Below are 23,911 nucleotides of genomic sequence, written 5' to 3'. Positions count from 1 at the left end.
TCGAGCATCTAGCTCAAACCACGCTTTGTCTCATTATCTATTTCGGATAAGTAGAATTCGCAAATGATCCAAATATTCACCCATTTTCTGGAGAGGGACAACTTTGATTTGTTCTCATGGTATGCCCGAATTCATGTTTTCTCGGGCTAATAATTAGTTTAGTTTATTGAACAGTTTAAGTTTTTATTGAAATCTGTAGAGACTCTGCAGTTTACTTATGGGATATTTATGATGTTTATTCAGCATTTTGTCTATTTGGATTTTGTCTATTTTTGGGATTAGTAAGTGACAATTTATTCATTTAAGATACTCTGATAAGGCTTGCATGATTTAAGAATACTTAAATTATGCGCCGGTCACAGTTCAGAATTTTGGGTCGTGACAAAGTTGGTATCAGAGCTCGGTTAAGGTCTAGTAAACTAACGGAGCATAGGATCCTTAACGTTTTTTCAGTTTATCATTACTTTAGATATCTGCGTCCTTCGTACTTTTTCACCTATCTTAATTTGGCTCACATTTCCAGATTTAATACTTGTTTATTAAAATGAATAGGTGCCTGAGTCTGTTAAACGTAAGAGGAGAGCTAGGGCCAAGGGTCTTAATGGTGCAAACCTTGATCCAACAAGGGAGGTACCACCTCAAACTATTAATCAGACATCTGAATAGACGCCTATGGCTAAGACTGGGGCACAACCATTCCTTTGTTTCTCCATACTTTTCCACGATATTTAGTACACCACCTACTTTGTTAGAGTATCCTTTATCTGTATCAACACCTATGAGGAATGCAATAGACACTGATATGGTGTATAGGGGATGTATAGTTCACATTGGAGAAAGGAAATTAGCTACAGATCTTGTTTCTTTAGATATATTTGAGTTTGATGTGATTTTAGGCATAGATTGATTAGCCACTTATCACGTTTCATTGGATTGTCATAATAAAGTTGTACTCTTTAAAATTCCTGGGGAGGAAGAATTTCAATTTCAGGGAGATCGCAGTATAGCCTCTAGTAATTTTATCTCAGTAGTGAGTGCTAGACGATTATTGCGAAAGAGGTGTAAGGGGTATCTAGCTTATGTTAGAGATGTTCAGGTAGAAGGTGCAGGTTTGGAGAATGTTGCAGTGGTTAAGGAGTTTCCTGATGTGTTTCCAGAAGATTTATCAGGTTTACCCCCGGAGCGAGAGGTAGAGTTTGGTATAGACTTAGTTCCTGGAACTGAGCCCATATCTATGCCACCTTATCGTATGGCACCCGCAGAGCTTAAGGAGTTGAAGGAGCAACTACAAGACCTACTAGATAAGGGGTTTATTCGCCCTAGTGTTTCTCCATGGGGTGCTCCTGTGTTATTTATACGGAAAAAGGATGGGTCTTTGAGAATGTGCATTGATTATAGGCAATTGAATAAAGTAATTGTGCATAATAAGTATCCTATTCCACGCATAGATGACCTGTTTGACCAACTTTGAGGTGCAAAGTATTTTTCCAAGATTGATCTTCGATCTAGGTATCATCAATTGAGGGTCAAGAAAGAAGACATACTCAAGATGGCCTTTAGGACTAGGTATGGACACTATGAATTTCTTGTAATGTCTTTTGGTCTTACCAATGCTCCAGCCACTTTTATGGATCTCATGAATAGAGTTTTCAAGCCTTTCTTAGATCAATTTGTTATAGTGTTCATCAATGACATTCTAGTGTACTCAAAGAGTAAAGAGGAGCATGAGCAACATTTGAGAATTGTCCTTCAGACCTTACGAGAACACAAGCTATATGCCAAGTTCTCAAAATGTGAGTTCTGGTTAGATAGTGTGGCTTTCTTAGGCCATACAATATCTAAGGATGGGGTGTGCGTTGATAAGAAGAAAGTTGAGGCAGTGCTTCATTGGGCTAGACCCACAACTGTGTCAGAGATTCATAGTTTCTTGAGTTTAGCAGGCTATTATAGATGGTTTGTTCAAGACTTCTCTCGTATTGTAGCACCTTTAACTAAGTTGACACAGAAGAATGTGAAATTTCAGTGGTCTGAGGCTTGTGAAAAAAGTTTTCAAGAGCTTAAGACTCGTTTAACTACAGCACCAGTGTTAGCCCTTTAGTCTGAATTAGGGGGCTATGTAGTGTATTGTGATGCTTCTAGGATTGGTTTAGGATGTGTTTTGATGCAGCATGGACGGGTTATTGCATATGCTTCTCGTCAGTTGAAAAGGCATGAGCAGAATTATCCAACTCATGATTTGGAAATGGCTGCAGTAATTTTTGTTTTAAAAATCTGAAGGCACTATCTGTATGGTGAGACTTGTGAAATCTTCACTGACCACAAAAGTCTCAAATACATTTTTGATCAACGTGATCTTAATCTTAGGCAAAAAAGATGGGTAGAATTGCTGAAGGATTATGATTGCACCATACAGTATCACCCTGGAAAAGCTAATGTGGTGGCTGATGCTTTAAGCAGGAAGTCTTCCAGTAGTTTAGCCCATATATCTACCAAGAGGAGGCCTCTGATTGGTGAATTACATGAGTTGCTAGATCAGGGAGTAGAGTTTGAAATCATAGCTGGATCATTCTTAACACATTTTCGAGTTAGGCCTATCTTGATTGATCTAATTAAGGCTGCTCAGAAGAGGGATTCTCAGCTGTGTGTGATTATAGATAGTATTCATCAAGGCCAAGCTCAAGGGTTAATGTTAAATGATGATGGAGTTCTTAGTTATGGCACTAGACTTTGTGTCCCCAATGTTGATGAGTTGAGAAGAGAAATCATGGAGGAGGCACACCATTCTGCTTACACAGTACACCCAGGTTCAACTAAGATATACCGTGATTTAAGGGAGCATTATTGGTGGGGTGGCATGAAGAGGGATGTTGCAGACTTTATTGCTAAATGTTTGACTTGTCAGCAGGTTAAGGCAGAACATCAGAGACCATCTGGGTTACTTCAGCCATTGCCTATTCCCGAGTGGAAGTGGGAGCATATTGCCATGGACTTTGTTGTGGGTTTACCTAGTACACGAGGTGGTTACAATGCAATCTGGATGATAGTGGACAGATTGACAAAATCCGCTCATTTCCTTCCTATGAAGACTATATATGACTTTGCTAAACTTGCACAGTTGTATATAAACAAGATTGTTAGTCTTCATGGAGTTCCAGTTTCCATTGTCTCTGATCGTGGTACTCAGTTTACTTCTCAATTTTGGAAGAAATTCTAAGAAGCTTTAGGAACACGAGTAGACTTTAGTACTGCTTTTCACCCTCAGACGGATGGACAGTCAGAAAGGACCATACAGACATTAGAGGACATGCTTCGTGCATGTGTTATGGACTTTGGTGGCTGTTGGGATCATCATTTGCCTTTAGTGGAGTTTGCTTACAATAACAGTTATCAGGCAAGTATAGAGATGGCTCCATATGAGGCATTATATGGTCGAAAGTGTAGGTCACTGGTTTGTTGGGATGAAGTTGGAGAAAGAAGGCTTACTAGACCAGAGTTGATACAATTAACTTCAGAGAAGGTTCGACTAATTCATGATCGACTTTTGACTGCTCAAAGTCGACAGAGAAGTTATGCTGACCCTAAGCGTAAAGATGTAGAATTTATGATTGGTGATCATGTATTTCTGAGAGTTTCCCCTATGAAAGGAATCATGAGGTTTGGGAAGAAAGGGAAGCTTAGCCCTCGTTTTGTTGGTCCATTTGAAATTTTGGAGAGAATTGGAGCAGTTGCTTACCATTTAGCCCTTCCACCTGGTTCTGCACATGTACATCCAGTTTTCCATATTTCTATGCTTAGGAAGTATGTACCTGATGCATCTCATGATTTACAACCTCAAACCATGCAATTTAGGGATGATATGTCATATGAGGAACAACCAGTAAAGATTTTAGATCGACAAATTAGGAAACTCCGGTCTAAGGAGGCTTTGATCAAAGTTTTGAAGCATAATCACTCAAGTAGTGAGGCCACATGGGAGGCAGAATCTGAAATGTGAGCCAAATATCCTCACTTATTTGATTCTTCAGGTTAGAATTTTGTCTATTCAAATTCGGGGACTGAATTTTTTTTTAAGGGGGGAAGTATGTGGAAACCCATATACATTTATTATTTATTATTATTTTATTTTAATTAGCTAACAAAAATTTAATATATTTATAAAAAATATATATATATTATTGGATGGTCTGCTTATTTATATATATATATATAGTATTTCTGAAATTAAATATATATCTATAATCTGAATAACACAGTTCAATAATAACTCTTATCCCATTCTACACCTAATAGAACTCTTGAAATATATATATACCCTAATCATCTCTTCTGCTAAACTTTGCTCTCAAAACCTGTTTGCCACCTCCTTTTTCTATCAAATACTCTCAACAGGTATTTTCATTATCTTTTAAATTATTATTATATATTTACATATATATATATATATATATATATATATATATATATATATATATTTACTATTTATAATCTGATGTGCGCAGAGAATCTCTAAATTTTTTACTTCTCTATTCATCACCTTCGATTCTATTTTCAAGGTAAAAATTCCCATTCCTTATTCAATAATGGGTGAATTTAATTTTATTTTCTTTTCTTGATCTGTTACAACTACTCTATAAATTTATTTTTTTGATAATTGATATTGAATTGGATTGATCATAATTATTATTGAACAATAATTGATTGTTATATATATATATATATATATATATATATATATATATATCAATCAGTATAACCATTCCTCCCACATGCACAAATCCTCCACCGCAAATCCGCAAACCGTTCGTCCCACATGCACAGATCCAAATCCGCAAATATATATATATATATACGGTTTGCGGATTTGCGGTGGAGGATTTGTGCATGTGGGAGGAATGGTTATACTGATTGATATATATATATTTTATTATTATTTAATATTTTTTTTCTCTCTTATATTTTGGGTGTGTAGGAGATTTGAATATTCAATCAGTCAATTGAAATTGTCTCTCTTCTTGTGGAAACCCATATACATTTTTTTTTATTATTTTATTTTAATTAGCTACCAATAATTTAATATATTTATAAAAAATATATATATATTATTGGATGGTCTGCTTATTTATTTTTAGATATATATATTATTTTTGAAATTTAATATATATCTGCAATCTGAACAACCCAGTTCAATAATAACTCTTGTCCCATTCTACACCTAATAGAACTCTTGAAATATATATATACCCTAATCATTTCTTCTACTAAACTTTGCTCTCAAAACCTATTTGTCACCTCCTTTTTCTATCAAATACTCTCAACAGAGAATCTCTAAATTTTTACTTCTCTATTCATCACATTCGATTCTGTTTTCAAGGTAAAAAAATTCTCATTCTTTATTCAATAATGGGTGAATTTGATTTTATTTTCTTTCATTAATTTGTTACAACTATCCTAGAAATTTATTTTTTTTTTCTTTGATCATTAGTATTGAATTGGGTTGATCATAATTGCTATTGAACAATAATTAATTATATATATATATATATATATATATATAAAGCCGTAATAGCCTCTCGTCCCTCCCACCATTGCGTCCAGTTCACGTGTATATATATATATATATATAAATAACTGTTCGTCCACCACTGAATTCGTCCCACCCAATAAATATATATATATATATATATATATATATATATATATATATATATATATATATATATATATATATATATATATATATATATATATATATATATATTAAAATTATTTTATTTTATTATTATTTAATATTTTTCTTTTATATTTTGGATATGTAGGAGATTCAAACATTTATTCTGTCAGTTGAAATTGTCTCTCTTTTATCTAGCTATTATTTTGGAGGTTCCAGGTGAGTGGTAATTATAGTACATGGCACCGTTTTTGTCCCTTTAAAAATTTCTTAGCATTAAGTTTGTTATTAAATGAAATTTTAAATCAATATTTTAACAATGATTTTATATGTGATTTTCTAGAGTTTTATTTTATTATTGAATTTTATCTCGATTTTGATTAAATAATTGATTTTGCCAACTATCTATGCATTAGACCCATTAGGATTCCGGGAACAGGCCTTTAATGTATTTATATTGATTGATATTTGACTATAAAATTTACCGATGTGTTACTGAATCGATTTGAGATTGATTTGATTTTATTGAATTGATTTGAGATTGATTTGATTTTATTGACTCTCTGAAACTATTGAAATACACTATTGGAATTGTATTATCAGTTATTATTTGCTATCTGAAATTTTTTATTGATTTTGATTGATTTGTACAAATTGATTTTCTGTTTTGAATTGGTACCGTGCTTGATTCTGCTTCTCATTATCCGCCCCGCCGCGTGTGGACTATCACGGTATTAGGTTGCATTATCGAGTCATGCATCATTGCGTTTATGGTTTGCATTAGTATCATATGCATTGATATCCGTGAAGGAGGAGGAAGGTATCTAATATCCGTAGCGCGCTACCATCCGCCTTTGGTGATGTGGGTATCATCACCGGTGCAATCGTAACACCTAGGCAAATCCTACATCGACAAAACACGGGAGAGATGCTGGGTTTATAAGTTGGTGGTTCGTAACCCTAGTGACGCGCTTTTAAAACCGTGAGGGCTTCGCCAGAGCGACAATATCACTAGTAGGCCGCCGTTACATTTGTGGTATCGAGCGCCCGCCGCGTGCAACCTTGAACGATGGTGGGGCAAACCTCGGCGAGCCGAGTCCCATAAGGATCTTTGGTTCATAAGTTGATAGTTCGTAGCCACTAATGGACGTTTTAAGCGTGAGGCCTAGTATGGGCTAGGCGAGCGGACAATATCACTAGTCGGGCCATTACATTTGGTATCGAGCCGCTCGCGTGCAACCTTGAGCGATGGTGGGCACACCTCGGTGACGCCGAGTCCCATAAGGGTGGATTGTAACACCTAGGCAAATCCACATCGACAAAACACGGAGAGATGCCGGGTTTATAAGTTGGTGGTTTGTGACTCATAGTGACGCGCTTTAAAATCGCGAGGGCTTGGCCGTAGCGGACAATATCACTAATGGTCGCCGTTACATTTGTGGTATCAGAGCGCTCGTGTGCAACCTTGAGCGATGGTGGGGCAAACCAGTGACGCCGAGTCCCATAAGGGTGGATTGTAACACTTAGGCAAATCCACATCGCAAAACACGAGAGATGTTGGTTTATAAGTTGATAGTTCGTAACCCCTATTGACGCGTTTTAAAACCGTGAGGGCTTCAGCCCAGAGCGGACAATATCACTAGTGGGCCGGGCCGTTACATTTGTGATATTATATAACTAATCTGACAAGTTTGTTGCATGTTGCACAAATGTAACAGCCCGACCCACTAGTGATATTGTCCGCTCTGGGCTGAAGCCCTCACGGTTTTAAAACGCGTCAATAGGGGTTACGAACTATCAACTTATGAACCCAGCATCTCTCCCGTGTTTTGTCGATGTGGGATTTGCCTAGGGTGTTACAATCCACCCCCCTTATGGGACTCGGCCTCGCCGAGGTTTGCCCCACCATCGCTCAAGGTTGCACGCGAGCGACTCTGATACCACAAATGTAACGGCCCGGCCCATTAGTGATATTGTCCGCTCTGGGCCGAAGCCCTCACGGTTTTAAAACGCGTCACTATGAGTCACAAACCACCAACTTATAAACCCAGCATCTCTCCCGTGTTTTGTCGATGTGGGATTTGCCTAGGGTGTTACAATCCACCCCCCTTATGGGACTCAGCGTCCTCGCTGAGGTTTGCCCCACCATCGTTCAAGGTTGCACGCGGAGCGGCTCTGATACCACAAATGTAATGGCCTGGCCCACTAGTGATATTGTCCGCTCTGGCCTAGCCCATACTAGGCCTCACGGTTTTAAAACGCGTCATTAGTGGCTACGAACTATCAACTTATGAACCCAGCATCTCTCCCGTGTTTTGTCGATGTGGGATTTGCCTAGGGTGTTACACACTGTACCATAAAATTTTTATTGAAGGAATTTCTTTTATATATATGTTTTATGAAGTTATTTTATTAATGATTTTTGACAGCATGAGCATGATTTTATTGAATAGAAAATTTATTGTGAAATTAATCAAGCGTTTGCCTGTTCCTATTCCGTTGTGTGCTATAATTATCATTCATCGAGCATCTAGCTCAAACCACGTTTTCTCATGCATTATCCGCTTTGCATCAAGAGAATTCGCAATGATCCAAATATTCACCCATTTTCCGAGAGGGACAACTTTGATTTGTTCTCATGGTATGCCCGAATTCATATTTTCTCGGGCTAATAATTAGTTTAGTTTATTGAGCAGTTTAAGTTTTTATTTGAAATCAGAGAGACTCCAGCTTTACTTATGGGATATTTATGATGTTATTCAGCATTTTGTTTATTTGGATTTTGTCTATTTTTGGGATTAGTAAGTAACAATATATTTATTCAAGATATTCTGCTAAGGCTTGCATGATTTAAGAATACTTAAATTATGCGCCGGTCACGGTTCAGAATTTTGGGTCGTGACAAAGTTGGTATCAGAGCTAGGTTGAGGTCTAGTAAACTTGCGGAGCATAGGATCCTTGATGTCTTTTCAGTTTATCATTGCTTCAGATATCTGCGTCCTTCGTACTTTTTCACCTGTCTTAATTTGGCTCACATTTTCAAATTTAATGCTTGTTTGTTAAAATGAATAGGTGCCTGGGTCTATTAGACGTAAGAGGAGAACTAGGGCCAAGGGTCTTAATGGTGCAAACCTTGATCCAACAGGGGAGGTACCACCTCAAACTATTAATCAGACATCTGAACAGACGCCTATAGCTAAGACTGGGGCACAACCATTCCAATTAGCTACTGCAGCTCAAGCACCTAGGGCTGGTCAAGTTACTGTGGTAGATCTGGCAGCGGGATTGCATGCAGTGAATCGTGCTGTTAATACTATAGCTGAGTACCTTACAACTCAACCACAACAACCAGTGGTTGGCTCTACTTCAGCACCAGCTCAGGATAGGGCTCGATTCCTTGACTCTGCAGACTTTCTCAAGCTAAAACCAAAGGAGTTCACTGGAGAGGATGCATTAGCTGATCCCTTAGATTTTCTAGATGACATGGAGAGGTGTTATGACACTATGGGTTGCAGTAGTGCTAGGATGGTGATGTTGGCAGGAAATCAGCTTAAGGGAGTTGCTTGTGAGTGGTATATCTCTAAGAAGAATTGCTCCCTCCTAGTGTTCAAGAGGCTAAGGCTTTGGAGTTTGAAACCTTGAAGCAAGGTAAAATGACAGTTACAGAGTATGAGATGAAGTTTACTAAATTATCCCGTTTTGGTAAACACTTGATTCCAAATGAGGAGAAGAAGGCTCGCAGGTTTGAAAGGGGCTTACGAGACAGGCTAATTGATCGTGTAGCTCCTTTACGACTACCTAAATATGAGGAGGTGGTTGATCGGGCTAGACAGATGGAGATGTATGATGATGAACATTGGGCTCGTGAGCAGCGCAAGCGGTTTAAGAAAGATAGTCAAGGTAATCAATTTAACAGAGGACAAAGTCATCAGGGTTCTTATCAGGATAATAAGCAGGGTTCTCAGTCTACAGTTGGGAATAGGACACATCAATCTGGAGTTGGTCAGGGACGTGAGCAGAGGACACATGTAGGGAATGCTCGGTATAACCAGATTAGCACTGAGCCTATTACCACTCTTTGTCATCATTGTGGTAAGCCACATAAGGGCACTTGTCATTGGGTCACTGGAGCATGCTTTGGTTGTGGACAGCTGGGACACCGTAGACAGGACTGTCCTACTAGCGAGACAACTCAGGGTGCTAGTCAAGCAACACATTCTCGCTTCCCTCTCGTGCTCAACCGCTTTACAAAGATAGTGGTAAAAGTCAGGGTTTTGGTGGTCGCGGTCAGGGTGGTAGAGGTTCTGGTGGTAGAGGATTTGGTCAAACTCAGGGACAGGCATCTGGTGGTAGAGGTCAAGCTAGGGTTTTTTCTTTGACTTAGCAGGATGCTCAGGCATCTAATGCAGTAGTGACAGGTACACTTTCTATTTGCTCATTTGATGCTAGAGTACTGTTTGATCCTAGTTCCAGTCATTCCTTTGTTTCTCCATACTTTTCCATGAGATTTAGTACGCCACCTACTTTGTTAGAGTATCCTTTATCTGTATCAACACCTATGGGGGATGCAATAGACACTGATATGGTGCATAGGGGATGTATAGTTCACATTGGAGATAGGGAATTAGCTGCAGATCTTGTTTCTTTGGATATGTTTGAGTTTGATGTGATTTTAGGCATGGATTGGTTAGCCACTTATCACGTTTCATTGGATTGCCATAATAAAGTTGTACTCTTTAAAATTCCTGGGGAGGCAGAATTTCAATTTCAGGGAGATCGCAGTATAGCCTCTAGTAATCTTATCTCCGTAGTGAGTGCTAGACGATTATTGCGAAAGAGGTGTAAAGGGTATCTAGCTTATGTTAGAGATGTTCAGGTAGAAGGTGTAGGTTTGGAGAATGTTGCAGTGGTTAAGGAGTTTCCTTATGTGTTTCCAGAAGATTTATCAGGTTTACCCCCAGAGCGAGAGGTAGAGTTTGGTATAGACTTAGTTCCTGGAACTGAGCCCATATCTATGCCACCTTATCGTATGGCACCTGCAGAACTTAAGGAGTTGAAGGAGCAACTACAGGACCTACTAGATAAGGGGTTTATTCGCCCTAGTGTTTCTCCATGGGGTGCTCCTGTGTTATTTGTACGGAAGAAGGATGGGTCTTTGAGAATGTGCATTGATTATAGGCAATTGAATAAGGTAACTGTGCATAATAAGTATCCTCTTCCACGCATAGATGACCTGTTTGACCAACTTCAAGGTGCAAAGTATTTTTCCAAGATTGATCTTCGATCTGGGTATCATCAATTGAGGGTCAAGAAAGAAGACATACTCAAGACGGCCTTTAGGACTAGGTATGGACACTATGAATTTCTTGTAATGTCTTTTGGTCTTACCAATGCTCCGGCTGCTTTTATGGATCTCATGAATAGAGTTTTCAAGCCTTTCTTAGATCAATTTGTTATAGTGTTCATCGATGACATTCTAGTGTACTCAAAGAGTAAGGAGGAGCATGAGCAGCATTTGAGAATTGTCCTTCAGACTTTACGAGAACACAAGCTATATGCCAAGTTCTCAAAATGTGAGTTTTGGTTAGATAGTGTGGCTTTCCTAGGCCATACAGTATTTAAGGATGGGGTGTGCGTTGATAAGAAAAAAGTTGAAGCGGTGCTTCATTGGCCTAGACCCACAACTGTGTCAGAGATTCGTAGTTTCTTGGGTTTAGCAGGATATTATAGATGGTTTGTTCAAGACTTCTCTCGTATTGCAGCACCTTTAACTAAGTTGACACAGAAGAATGTGCAATTTCAGTAGTCTGAGGCTTGTGAAAAAAGTTTTCAGGAGCTTAAGACTCATTTAACTACAGCACCAGTGTTAGCCCTTCCATCTGGATCAGGGGGTTATGTAGTATATTGTGATGCTTCTAGGATTGGTTTAGGATGTGTTTTGATGCAGCATGGACGGGTTATTGCATATGCTTCTCGTCAGTTGAAAAGGCACGAGCATAATTATCCAACTCATGATTTGGAAATGGCTGCAGTAATTTTTGCTTTGAAAATCTGGAGGCACTATCTGTATGGTGAGACTTGTGAAATCTTCACTGACCACAAAAGTCTCAAATACATATTTGACCAACGTGATCTTAATCTTAGGCAAAGGAGATGGGTAGAATTGCTGAAGGATTATGATTGCACTATACAGTATCATCCTGGAAAAGCTAATGTAGTGGCTGATGCTCTAAGCAGGAAGTCTTCTGGTAGTTTAGCCCATATATCTATCAAGATGAGGCCTTTTATTGGTGAATTACATGAGTTGCTAGATCAGGGAGTAGAGTTTGAAATCATAGCTGGATCATTCTTAGCACATTTTCGAGTTAGGCCTATCTTGATTGATCGAATTAAGGCAGCTCAAAAGAGGGATTCTCAGCTGTGTGAGATTATAGATAGTATTCATCAGGACCAAGCTCAAGGATTCATGTAGAATGATGATGGAGTTCTTCGTTATGGCACTAGACTTTGTGTCCCCAATGTTGACGAGTTGAGAAGAGAAATCATGGAGGAGGCACACCATTCTGCTTACACAGTACACCCAGGTTCAACTAAGATGTACCATGATTTAAGGGAGCATTATTGGTGGGGAGGCATGAAGAGGGATATTGCAGACTTTGTTGCTAAATGTTTGACTTGTCAGCAGGTTAAGGCAGAACATCAGAGACCATCTGGGTTACTTCAGCCATTGCCTATTCTCGAGTGGAAGTGGGAGCATATTGCCATTGTAACACCCTAGGCACGCGGAGCGGCTCTGATACTACAAATGTAAATGGCCCGGCCCACTAGTGAAATTGTCCGCTCTGGACCGAAGCCCTCACGGTTTTAAAACGCGTCATTAGGGGTTACGAACCACCAACTTATAAACCTAGCATCTCTCCCGTGTTTTGTCGATGTGGGATTTGCCTAGGGTTACAGCCATGGACTTTGTTGTGGGTTTACCTAGTACACGAGGTGGTTACAATGCAATTTGGGTGATAGTGGACAGATTGACAAAATCTGCTCATTTCTTTCCTGTGAAGACTACATATGACTTTGCTAAACTTGCACAATTGTATATAAACAAGATTGTTAGTCTTCATGGAGTTCCAGTTTCCATTGTCTCTGATCGTGGTACTCAGTTTACTTCTCGATTTTGGAAGAAATTCCAAGAAGCTTTAGGAATACGAGTAGACTTTAGTACTGCTTTTCACCCTCAGACGGATGGACAGTCAGAAAGGACCATACAGACATTAGAGGACATGCTTCGTGCATGCGTTATGGATTTTGGTGGCTGTTGGGATCATCATTTGCCTTTAGTGGAGTTTGCTTATAATAACAGTTATCAGGCAAGTATAGAGATGGCTCCATATGAGGCATTATATGGTCGAAAGTGTAGGTCACCGGTTTGTTGGGATGAAGTTGGAGAAAGAAGGCTTACTAGACCAGAGTTGATACAATTAACTTCAGAGAAGGTTCGACTAATTCGTGATCGACTTTTGACTGCTCAAAGTCGACAGAGAAGTTATGCTGACCCTAAGCGTAAAGATGTAGAATTTATGATTGGTGATCATGTATTTCTGAGAGTTTCCCCTATGAAAGGAATCATGAGGTTTGGGAAGAAAGGGAAGCTTAGCCCTCGTTTTGTTGGTCCATTTGAAATTTTAGAGAGAATTGGAGCAGTTGCTTACCGTTTAGCCCTTCCACCTGGTTTTGCACATGTACATCCAGTTTTCCATATTTCGATGCTTAGGAAGTATGTACCAGACCCATCTCATGTTTTACAACCTCAAACCATGCAATTTAGGGATGATATGTCATATGAGGAGCAAACAGTAAAGATTTTAGATCGACAAATTAGGAAACTCCGGTCTAAGGAAGTGGCTTTGGTCAAAGTCTTGTGGCATAATCACTCAAGTAGTGAGGCCACATGGGAGGCAGAATCTGAAATGCGAGCCAAATATCCTCACTTATTTGATTCTTCAGGTTAGAATTTTGTCTATTCAAATTCGGGGACCGAATTTTTTTAGGGGGGAAGTATGTGGAAACCCATATACATTTTTTTTTATTATTTTATTTTAATTAGCTACCAATAATTTAATATATTTATAAAAAATATATATATATTATTGGATGATCTGCTTATTTATTTTTAGATATATATATTATTTTTGAAATTTAATATATATCTGCAATCTGAACAACCCAGTTTAATAATAACTCTTGTCCCATTCTACACCTAATAGAACTCTTGAAATATATATATACCCTAATCATCTCTTCTACTAAACTTTGCTCTCAAAACCTATTTGTCACCTCCTTTTTCTATCAAATACTCTCAACAGAGAATCTCTAAATTTTTACTTCTCTATTCATCACATTCGATTCTGTTTTCAAGGTAAAAAAATTCTCATTCTTTATTCAATAATGGGTGAATTTGATTTTATTTTCTTTCATTAATTTGTTACAACTATCCTAGAAATTTATTTTTTTTTTCTTTGATCATTAGTATTGAATTGGGTTGATCATAATTGCTATTGAACAATAATTAATTATATATATATATATATATATATAAACCTTCGTCCCTGTTCATCCACCAACGTCCCCTGTTCGTCCACCATATATATATATATATATATATATATATATATATATATTAAAATTATTTTATTTTATTATTATTTAATATTTTTCTTTTATATTTTGGATATGTAGGAGATTCAAACATTTATTCTGTCAGTTGAAATTGTCTCTCTTTTATCTAGCTATTATTTTGGAGGTTCCAGGTGAGTGGTAATTATAGTACATGGCACCGTTTTTGTCCCTTTAAAAATTTCTTAGCATTAAGTTTGTTATTAAATGAAATTTTAAATCAATATTTTAACAATGATTTTATATGTGATTTTCTAGAGTTTTATTTTATTATTGAATTTTATCTCGATTTTGATTAAATAATTGATTTTGCCAACTATCTCTGCATTAGACCCATTAGGATTCCGGGAACAGGCCTTTAATGTATTTATATTGATTGATATTTGACTATAAAATTTACCGATGTGTTACTGAATTGATTTGAGATTGATTTGATTTTATTGAATTGATTTGAGATTGATTTGATTTTATTGACTCTCTGAAACTATTGAAATACATTATTGGAATTGCATTATCAGTTATTATTTTGCTATCTGAAATTTTTTATTGATTTTGATTGATTTGTACAAATTGATTTTCTGTTTTGAATTGGTACTTGTGCCCAGTATCTGTTTCTGTTATCTGGCCCCGCCGTGTGGACTATCACGGTATTAGGTTGCATTATCGAGTCATGCATCATTGCAGTTTATGGTTTGCATTAGTATCATATGCATTGATATCTGTGAAGGAGGAGGAAGGTATCTAATATCTGGTAGCGCGCTTACCATCTGGCCTTTGGTGATGTGGGGTATCATCACCCTGGTGCACTGTACCATAAAATTTTTATTGAATGAATTTCTTTTATATAAATGTTTTATGAAGTTATTTTATTAATGATTTTTGACAGCATGAGCATGATTTTATTGAATAGAAAATTTATTGTGAAATTAATCAAGCGTCTGCCTGTTCCTATTCCGTTGTGTGCTATAATTATCATTCACTAAGCATCTAGCTCAAACCACATTTTCTCGTCTCATATCTGTTTCAGATCAGTAGAATTCTGCAGCTGATCCAAATATTCAGTCCATTTTCTGGAGAGGGACAACTTTGATTTGTTCTCATGGTATGCCCGAATTCATGTTTTCTCGGGCTAATAATTAGTTTAGTTTATTGAACAGTTTAAGTTTTTATTTGAAATCTGTAGAGACTCCGCAGTTTACTTATGGGATATTTATGATGTTATTCAGCATTTTGTTTATTTGGATTTTGTCTATTTTTGGGATTAGTAAGTAACAATATATTTATTCAAGATATTCTGCTAAGGCTTGCATGATTTAAGAATACTTAAATTATGCGCTGGTCACGGTTCAGAATTTTGGGTCGTGACACTTCCATTGAAATAACTATTATCTTGGAGGTTCCAGGTGAGTGGTAATTATAGTACATGGCACCGTTTTAGTCCCTTTTAAAATTTTTTAGCATTAAGTTTGTTATTAAATGAAATTTTAAATCAATATTTTAACAATTATTTTATATGTGATTTTCTAGAGTTTTATTTTATTATTGAATTTTATTTCGATTTTGATTAAATAATTGATTTTGTCAACTATCTCTGCATTAGACCCATTAGAATTCCGGGAACAGGCCTTTAATGTATTTATATTGATTGATATTTGACTATAAAATTTATCTATGTGTTACTGAATTGATTTGAGATTGATTTGATTTTATTGACTCTCTGAAATTATTGAAATATACTATTGGAATTGTACTATCAGTTATTATTTGCTATCTGAAATTTTTTATTGATTTATACAAATTGATTTTCTATTTTGAATTGGTACCTGTGCCCAGTATCTGTTTCTGTTATCTGGCCCCGCCGTGTGGACTATCATGGTATTAGGTTGCATTGTCGAGTCATGCATCATTGCAGTTTATGAGTTGCATTAGTATCATATGCATTGATATTTGTGAAGGAGGAGGAAGGTATCTAATATCTGGTAGCGCGCTTACCATCTGGCCTTTGGTGATGTGGGGTATCATCACCCTGGTGCACTGTACCATAAAATTTTTATTGAATGAATTTCTTTTTTATATATGTTTTATAAAGTTATTAATGATTTTGACAGCATGAGCATGATTTTATTGAATAGAAAATTTATTGTGAAATTAATCAAGCGTCTGCCTATTCCTATTCCGTTGTGTGCTATAATTATCATTCACTGAGCATCTAGCTCAAACCACGTTTTCTTTGTCTGTTATCTGCTTTGGATCAAGAGAATTCGCAAATTGATCCAAATATTCAGTCCATTTTCTGGAGAGGGACAACTTTGATTTGTTCTCATGGTATGCCCGAATTCATGTTTTCTCGGGCTAATAATTAGTTTAGTTTATTGAACAATTTAAGTTTTTATTGAAATCTATAGAGACTCCGTAGTTTACTTATGGGATATTTATGATGTTTATTCAGCATTTTGTCTATTTGGATTTTGTCTATTTTTGGGATTAGTAAGTGACAATTTATTCATTTAAGATACTCTCATAAGACTTACATGATTTAAGAATACTTAAATTATGTGCCGGTCACGGTTCAGAATTTTGGGTCGTGACACATTTGATATTGCTGTGTGTGAAGAAAAAGACAGTCCACAAAAGGCCTACAACTGGAAGTGCGCTTAGATGGAAGTAAGCAACTTATCAGGATGGGATTTACAAAATATGAAGTTAATTACTCTTTACTGTAGTTTTTCTAAGTTTTTCAATTTAAGGAAAGAGAATCAAAATATAGAAACTCTTAATAGAGTACATTAATCTTAATACTTAGCACTGATCCGTGGGAAATTTTTATCTAAATCCGATTCACCATGTATCCAAATCACCATGTATCCAAAACGTAAATATGTAGGATCCATGTATTTAATATAGACATCAAATAAAGACAACACTAATATGGATATTGATATTTGTTACCTTATCCTAAAATCAAACATATTAATTATATATTACTATTTACTTAGAAGTGTGAGTCTATCATTACTTACTAATGTTTGTTGTACATATGTGACTAGGTATGAGTCCAAATTAGTTGAGGAAATCATCAATGATGTTTTAGAGAAATTTAGTTATATGCCTAAAAATGATGATTCTTATGATCGCAACTTGATTGGAATTGAATCGCGTGTAGAAAAAGTGGAATGGTTGATAAATGATAAGCAAGTTATGGGGATTTGGGGGATGGGAGGCATTGGTAAAACAACTATTGCACAAGAAGTATTTCGCCGAAACAAGAATAAATTTGATGGTCATTGCTTTGTGGAAAATGTTAGGGAAACAATGACAAAGCAATCATCAAAATCAGTACGAGACAAAATCATTTGTCAATTATTAAGAGACAAAAATTTACATATAGACACATCGGATTTGGATGTTTTTACTAGGAGAAGGCTCCAGAGTATTAAAATATTCATTGTTTTTGATGATGTAGATGATTTTAACCATTTAAAAAATTTAGCAGGAGAGCGTGATTTGTATTGTGAGGGAAGTAGAATCATTGTAACTAGTAGATATCGGCAAGTACTTGAATATGTTTGTTCAAAGGATGGCATATATGAGGTTGAGAATTTAATTCATTCTCAAGGTTTGGAACTCTTTAGCTTGCATGCCTTCAAGCAAAATCTTCCCAAGGAAGGATATATGGAGCTATCAGAGAAGGCAACAACCTATGCTGGATTCAATCCATTAGCTCTTAAAGTTTTGGGATCTCATTTATTTAATATGGGGATAGAAGAATGGAAAAGTGAATTGAAAAAATTGAAAGGCGAATCTCTTGAGAAAATTCAATATGTTTTGAAAACAAGTAATGATGAGCTTGGAAAGATTGAAAAGAAAATATTTCTTGATGTTGCATGTTTCTTCAAAGGGCAAAATAAAGATGAGGTTGAGAGAACATTAGAAGTATTTGGTTTCTATCCAAAAAGTGGAATACCTCGCCTAATTAATAAATCTCTCATAACTGTTTCGTCACTCAATGAGATTCATATGCACGACTTGCTGGAGCAAATGGGCAAGGATATTGTTATTAAGGAATGCAAACAGCCTGGAGGATGTAGCAGGTTGTGGAATTATGAAGATATTAGTCACGTATTGACAACAGAAATGGTAAGGACTAAATTAATCAATGAAGCTTTTTTCATTATCATATTTTGAATTTTGTAAGAATTGTAGCTCTTGTGACGAATTAAGTATTAATCAATAATCCTTTGTGATGTTATTTTATTAGGGAACCGAAAATGTCGAAGGCATATTGCTTTATACGCCTTGGAGCTGTAGTTTGAAGCTAAGTGCCACGGCCTTTATGAAGATGTGCAATCTTAGATTCGTCAAAGTCACGCGTGATCCGAGGAATATCATTGAATTTTGTCCAAGCCAAGTGCACCTTCCTCACAACTTTGAATTTTGCCCACAAATGCTGAGATATCTTCACTGGGATTATTATCCTCTAGAATCTTTGCCACTAAACTTTTGGCCAAATAATCTAGTGGAACTTTATATGCGTCATAGCAAACTCATACAACTGTGGAATGGAGGAGATAAGGTACAGTTTATAAGAAGTTAATTTGTATCTTCTAATTTATTGATATTTTTCTATTTAATTACAGCCTCTTGGAAATTTGAAATTAATGGACCTCAGCTACTCTTATAACCTGATCGGGATTCCGGACTTGTCGAGTATTGCCCCAAATCTCGAGTTTTTATATTTGAAAGGATGTTCAAGTTTGGTTGAAATTCCCTCTCTTCAAAATCTGAGCAAGCTCATGAACTTGATCTAAGTGACTGCCATGAAGTCAAAGATTGTCCAGAGATTCCGCGTAATATAAAGTTTTACACTGGAATAGAACGACTGCCCTCATCAATCAAGCATCTGTCTCAACTTTTCAAATTGTCCTTGAATCGGTGTGATAAACTCGTGACTCTTCCAAGCAGCATTGGCAATTTGAAACGTCTTGAAGGACTTCATCTCGGTCAATGTTCAAGACTCGTGACTATCCCAAGCAGCATAGGCGAGTTGAAATGTCTTGAAAAATTATTTCTCTCTTACTGCTCAAATTTAGCAAGTCTTCCAGACAGCATCAAACAACTTTCGAAGTTGAAACAGCTTGTTTTAAGCAGATGCGTGAGTCTTAAAAGTTTACCAGAGCTTCCATCATGCTTAAAATACTTAATTGCAAGTGATTGCCCCTCTCTGGAATCTGCATCAATTTCTTTCCATTTCTTAGAACATGAAGATGAAAATGAAGAAGCAGATAAAAGTGAAGATGAAAATGAAGAAGCATATAAAAGTGAATTTGAAGATTGCGCATTTCTTAATTTTAGTGATTGCGTCAAATTGAATAAGAAAGTAATGGAGGATGTTTTTGAAGCGCATCTGTTGGGTCAGAAAGTTAGACTATACATGGAAGGACGTGAAGTGCCAGAAAGGATGAGATATAAAAATAAAGGGCCATTGCTTTCATTCAAACTTGACCTTCGTCACTTAATTGCCTTCTCTTTCTGCGTTGCTCTTTATTCCACGAAAAAAATTTGTTGTTACCCAGGAAGAATTGAATGTAGAGTGGATTTCATATATGAATCTGGAAATAGGCAGGGACGTAATAAATTCATCTTATTTATGAATTCTGATTGGTTATTATGAAGGTCCGTGGTGTTGGAACTCATCACACTTGTTGCTTTCATTCAATGGATTGAGGACACGTTTTGATGAAGAGTGTTTCGTTAAGGCCTCATTTTGCTTCACCACTGACGATGACGAGGAGTATATTATGAAGTGTGGGGTACATCCTATATATAGTAGAAATAAAAGGGGAAGCAGAAATCAAGGGCATCAGGATGACGGGGAATATTGGAAAACAACTTGCAGAGAAGAAGAATAAATAATGAGGAAGAAGAAGAGGAAGAGGAGGCTTCTTCTTCTTCACTCGATCTAAATCTCTCTATCTCTTCCCGCTTCCTCTTAGCCAAACCCTACTCACGTTCACTACAGGTATAACTCATTTCTAGTTTGCTGTTACTCTTAATTGCTTTACTCTTATTACAAATACTTGCAATCTTTTGCAGCTCTATCATCTCCTTATTTGGTTCTTAACAACGGGCCGCTCCATATTTTAGAAAGAGAGGGATGACTATACAGGAGAATAATTGAGCTCAAATCAGGGGGAAAAAACAGGTGAAATGATAAATACTATTTTCGTTATATGTAATGTAATCAATATTGCAATATAATATGTTGTTATGTGAACATATAATCTATTCTGTCATCCACATTACTACATTAACTTCGAAATCCAATGATTGACTGAAACTGAACCTTCTTCACTTCCAAATCAACTAACATAAACATTGCAAATAAACTACAACTCTCTAACCTGAAGAATAAATAGCCTTTATAGTTATTGTTACAATTCTGGAAGTGAAAACAGAGCAGGGTAAGTAGATAAAAAACTGTAAAAAACCAGTTTTTTTTTAATATAATACTTCTCTCATATGGAGAGTTCATTTTACAGGTTATATATATGCAAAAAGAGAGTTACATCAGCTAATACACATCACCTACTGCTCTAACAACTACAGCAGCAATTAAATAACAACTCTCAGCAAATTAGGCAGCAAATTAAGCCCAACCATACATGACCAAAAGAGCTGTTATATAAGTACAAAATACACAGTTGTGAGGACATAAACATAAACCAAAATAGCTTCTAAGTATCTAGGAAAAATCTCATTACATCAACACTCCTTGAGAGTTTTCCTGGATACTCCAAGCTTTTTCCTTATCTCTTCAAATCTACTTTTAGGAAGGGCTTTGGTCAGAATATCAGCAAGTTGCATTTCAGACTTGCAATGAAGCAACTTAATCTCAGCATTCTTCTCAGCTTCCCTCAGAAAGTGATACTTCACTTTAATATGTTTAGTCCTCCCATGCTGAATAGGATTATTAGCTATAGCAATTGCAGATTTGATATCACACCAAATGACAGTAGGATCAACTTGTTCAACTCCCAAATCAACCATCAATTTTCTAAACCAAATGGATTGATTTGCAGCAGCAGCAGCTGATATATACTCAACTTCAGTAGTAGATTGTGCCACCACATCTTGCTTCTTTGAATTCCATGATATAGGACCTGATCCCACATAAAATACAAAACCAGATGTACTTTTTAAATCATCCAAACAGCTTGCCCAGTCACTGTCCACAAAACCTTCAAGCTTAACTTCCTTTCCCTTTAAATACCAAACACCATAGTTTGCAGAACCTCTAAGGTATCTCAATATTCTTTTAGCAGCAGCTAAGTGAATTTGACTTGGTGAATGCATATACCTAGATAGTAAACTAGCAGGGTACATTAAATCTGGTCTAGAAGCTGTCAAATATAGCAAACTTCCAATAAGACTTCTATACACTAAAGAATCTGCCTTCTCTACCCCATCATCCTTGCTTAACTTCTCATGTGAAGCGTAGACATACGGAGGCTCCAGTTAGACAAGTAGAGCACATTAGATTAGAGGACAGAAAGAAAAAAAGGGGTAGACCTAAATTGACTTAGAGGAAAGTAGTACAACATGACCTAGAAGCATTACACATTTCTGAGGATTTAACCCAAAATCGTTTAGAGTTGAGAGAGCGAATCCATATAGCTGACCCCAAATCTTTGGGATAAATGCTTAGTTGAGTTGAGTTGAGTTAATGAAAATTCCCGCATCCTCTTGATAGATTTCTAGACCCAAGAAACACTTCATGATTCCCAAATCTGACATCTCAAACTCCAGCTGCATATCCCTCTTGAATTCAGTTACAAACTTGTGTTCACTTCCAATCACAAGCATATCATCTACATACAGTGAGACCACCAGCTGAACACCATTCTTGTCAGATTTTATATACAAAGTTGGCTCATTGTCACTCCTCCTGAATCCGTGATGAGTCAAGTGTAAGTCAATTCTAGCATACCAGGTTCTTGGAGCTTGCTTGAGTCCATAAAGTGCTTTCTTAAGCCTATAAACCATGTCTTCTTTCCCAATAACTTCAAATCCCTCTGGTTGCTGAACATAAATTTCCACAGTAAGAACTCCATTCAAAAATGCAGATTTGACATCTAGATGATAAACTGACCACCCATTTTGAGCTGCAAGGGACAGCAGCAATTTGATCGTGTCATGCCTAGCTACAGGTGCAAAAGTGTCTCCATAATCTACACCAAGTAACTGAGCATGTCCCTTTACCACAAGCCTTGCTTTGTGTTTGTATACTGAGCCATCTGGATTTACTTTCGTTCTATAAATCCATTTAACTCTAATAGCATTTCTCCCTTTTGGCTTGGTGGTGAGTTCCCAAGTATCATTCTTTTCAATTGAAGCAATCCCCTCCTTCATGGCTTGTTGCCATTCTTCCAACTGAATTGCTACTTGAAAGGTCACAAGTTCAACCTTTACCAAATTGCATCTCTCATAAATTTTAGAGAGAGGTTTAGTCTTCAACATAGGAGAATCAATGCTGCAATCAACATCTTCATCAGAAGCAACATTCGAAGCTTCATCATCATCAACTTCAATATCACTAGAATCTGAATTTGACTTTTGGTTGTGAGTTTGATGCCTCCATATAACTTCTGGTCTATCCCAATCCCAAGAAGCTTCTTCATCAATTTGTACATCTCTGCATATCACAACTTTCTTTATTTTTATATTATAAATTCTATATCCCTTGGATGTTGCTGCATAACCCAAGAAGATTCCCAACTCTGCTTTATCATCCAATTTAACTCTCTTGGCATCAGGAATATTCATGTAACAGATAGAACCAAAAACCCTCAAATGTTTTGCAGAAGGTTTAGTCTTAAGCCAAGCTTCTATGGTTGTCTTACCTTCAACCGATCTAGTGGGCAACCTGTTGAGTAAATACACAGCTGTATACACAGCTTCAGCCCAAAACTCTTTAGGAAGTCCCTTCTCCTTCAACATGCATCTAGCCATTTCAACAATAGTTCTGTTCTTCCTCTCAGAAACTCCATTCTGTTGTGGTGAGTAAGGCACTGAAAGTTGATGCTCAATTCCTGCTTCCTCATAGAATTTATCAAATTCACTCGAAGTGTACTCTTTTCCGTTGTCAGACCTCAAAGCTTTAATGACACATCCACTTTGCTTCTCAACAAAAGCTTTGAATTTTTTAAAAACATTGAACACTTGACTCTTTTTGCTTAAAAAATACACCCAAGTCATCCTTGTCAAATCATCAATAGACAAAATGAAATATTTGCTTTGGCTCAAGGAAGGAATGCTTATGGGACCACAGACATCAATGTAGATTAACTCCAACTTCTTTCTAGCTCTTTTAGATTGATTACTTGGAAAGGATTTTTTATGCAATTTTCCAATTGACAACTATCACATACTTCATTACGGATAGAGATTTCAGGCATATCCCTAACCATGTCTTGATTTTGGATAAACCTTAAGGAATTCAGATTATAATGCCCAAACCTTCTATGCCACAACCAATAATCATCAATTTTAGCACTATTCACATGTTGAGAT

General features: G+C 36.7%; 1 protein-coding gene and 1 pseudogene across 1 annotated transcript; both read left to right on the top strand.

The window, feature by feature from the left end:
• The first annotated feature begins 9,501 nt into the window (after positions 1–9,501).
• Positions 9,502–13,681, top strand: LOC131172477 (uncharacterized; annotated as a pseudogene).
• Positions 13,682–17,206: 3,525 nt separating this feature from the next.
• LOC131172476 (disease resistance protein RPV1-like) lies at positions 17,207–20,763 on the top strand. The gene is made up of 5 exons (XM_058133247.1): positions 17,207–18,478; positions 18,600–18,930; positions 18,980–19,126; positions 19,180–20,360; positions 20,435–20,763. Exons 1-4 carry the CDS (start codon positions 17,270–17,272, stop codon positions 20,010–20,012), a joined length of 2,520 nt encoding a protein of 839 aa, XP_057989230.1. The 5' UTR covers positions 17,207–17,269; the 3' UTR covers positions 20,013–20,360; positions 20,435–20,763.
• The last annotated feature ends 3,148 nt before the right edge of the window (positions 20,764–23,911 follow it).

This window comes from Hevea brasiliensis, chromosome 14 (genome assembly GCF_030052815.1).
Source record: "Hevea brasiliensis isolate MT/VB/25A 57/8 chromosome 14, ASM3005281v1, whole genome shotgun sequence".
Classification (NCBI taxonomy): Eukaryota; Viridiplantae; Streptophyta; class Magnoliopsida; order Malpighiales; family Euphorbiaceae; genus Hevea; species Hevea brasiliensis.
Note: the sequence above shows the minus strand (reverse complement) of the source record. Positions and strands in the feature narration are given on the sequence as shown.

What these genes read in the sequence shown, in the direction of transcription:
- LOC131172476 (XM_058133247.1), top strand. Translation starts at nt 17,270, where the DNA reads ATGGATATTGATATTTGTTACCTTATCCTAAAATCAAACATATTAATT. An exon ending in ACGTATTGACAACAGAAATG is followed by an intron (nt 18,479 to 18,599) that starts GTAAGGACTAAA and finishes TTATTTTATTAG; the next exon opens with GGAACCGAAAATGTCGAAGG. An exon ending in TAAGGTACAGTTTATAAGAA is followed by an intron (nt 18,931 to 18,979) that starts GTTAATTTGTAT and finishes TTTAATTACAGC; the next exon opens with CTCTTGGAAATTTGAAATTA.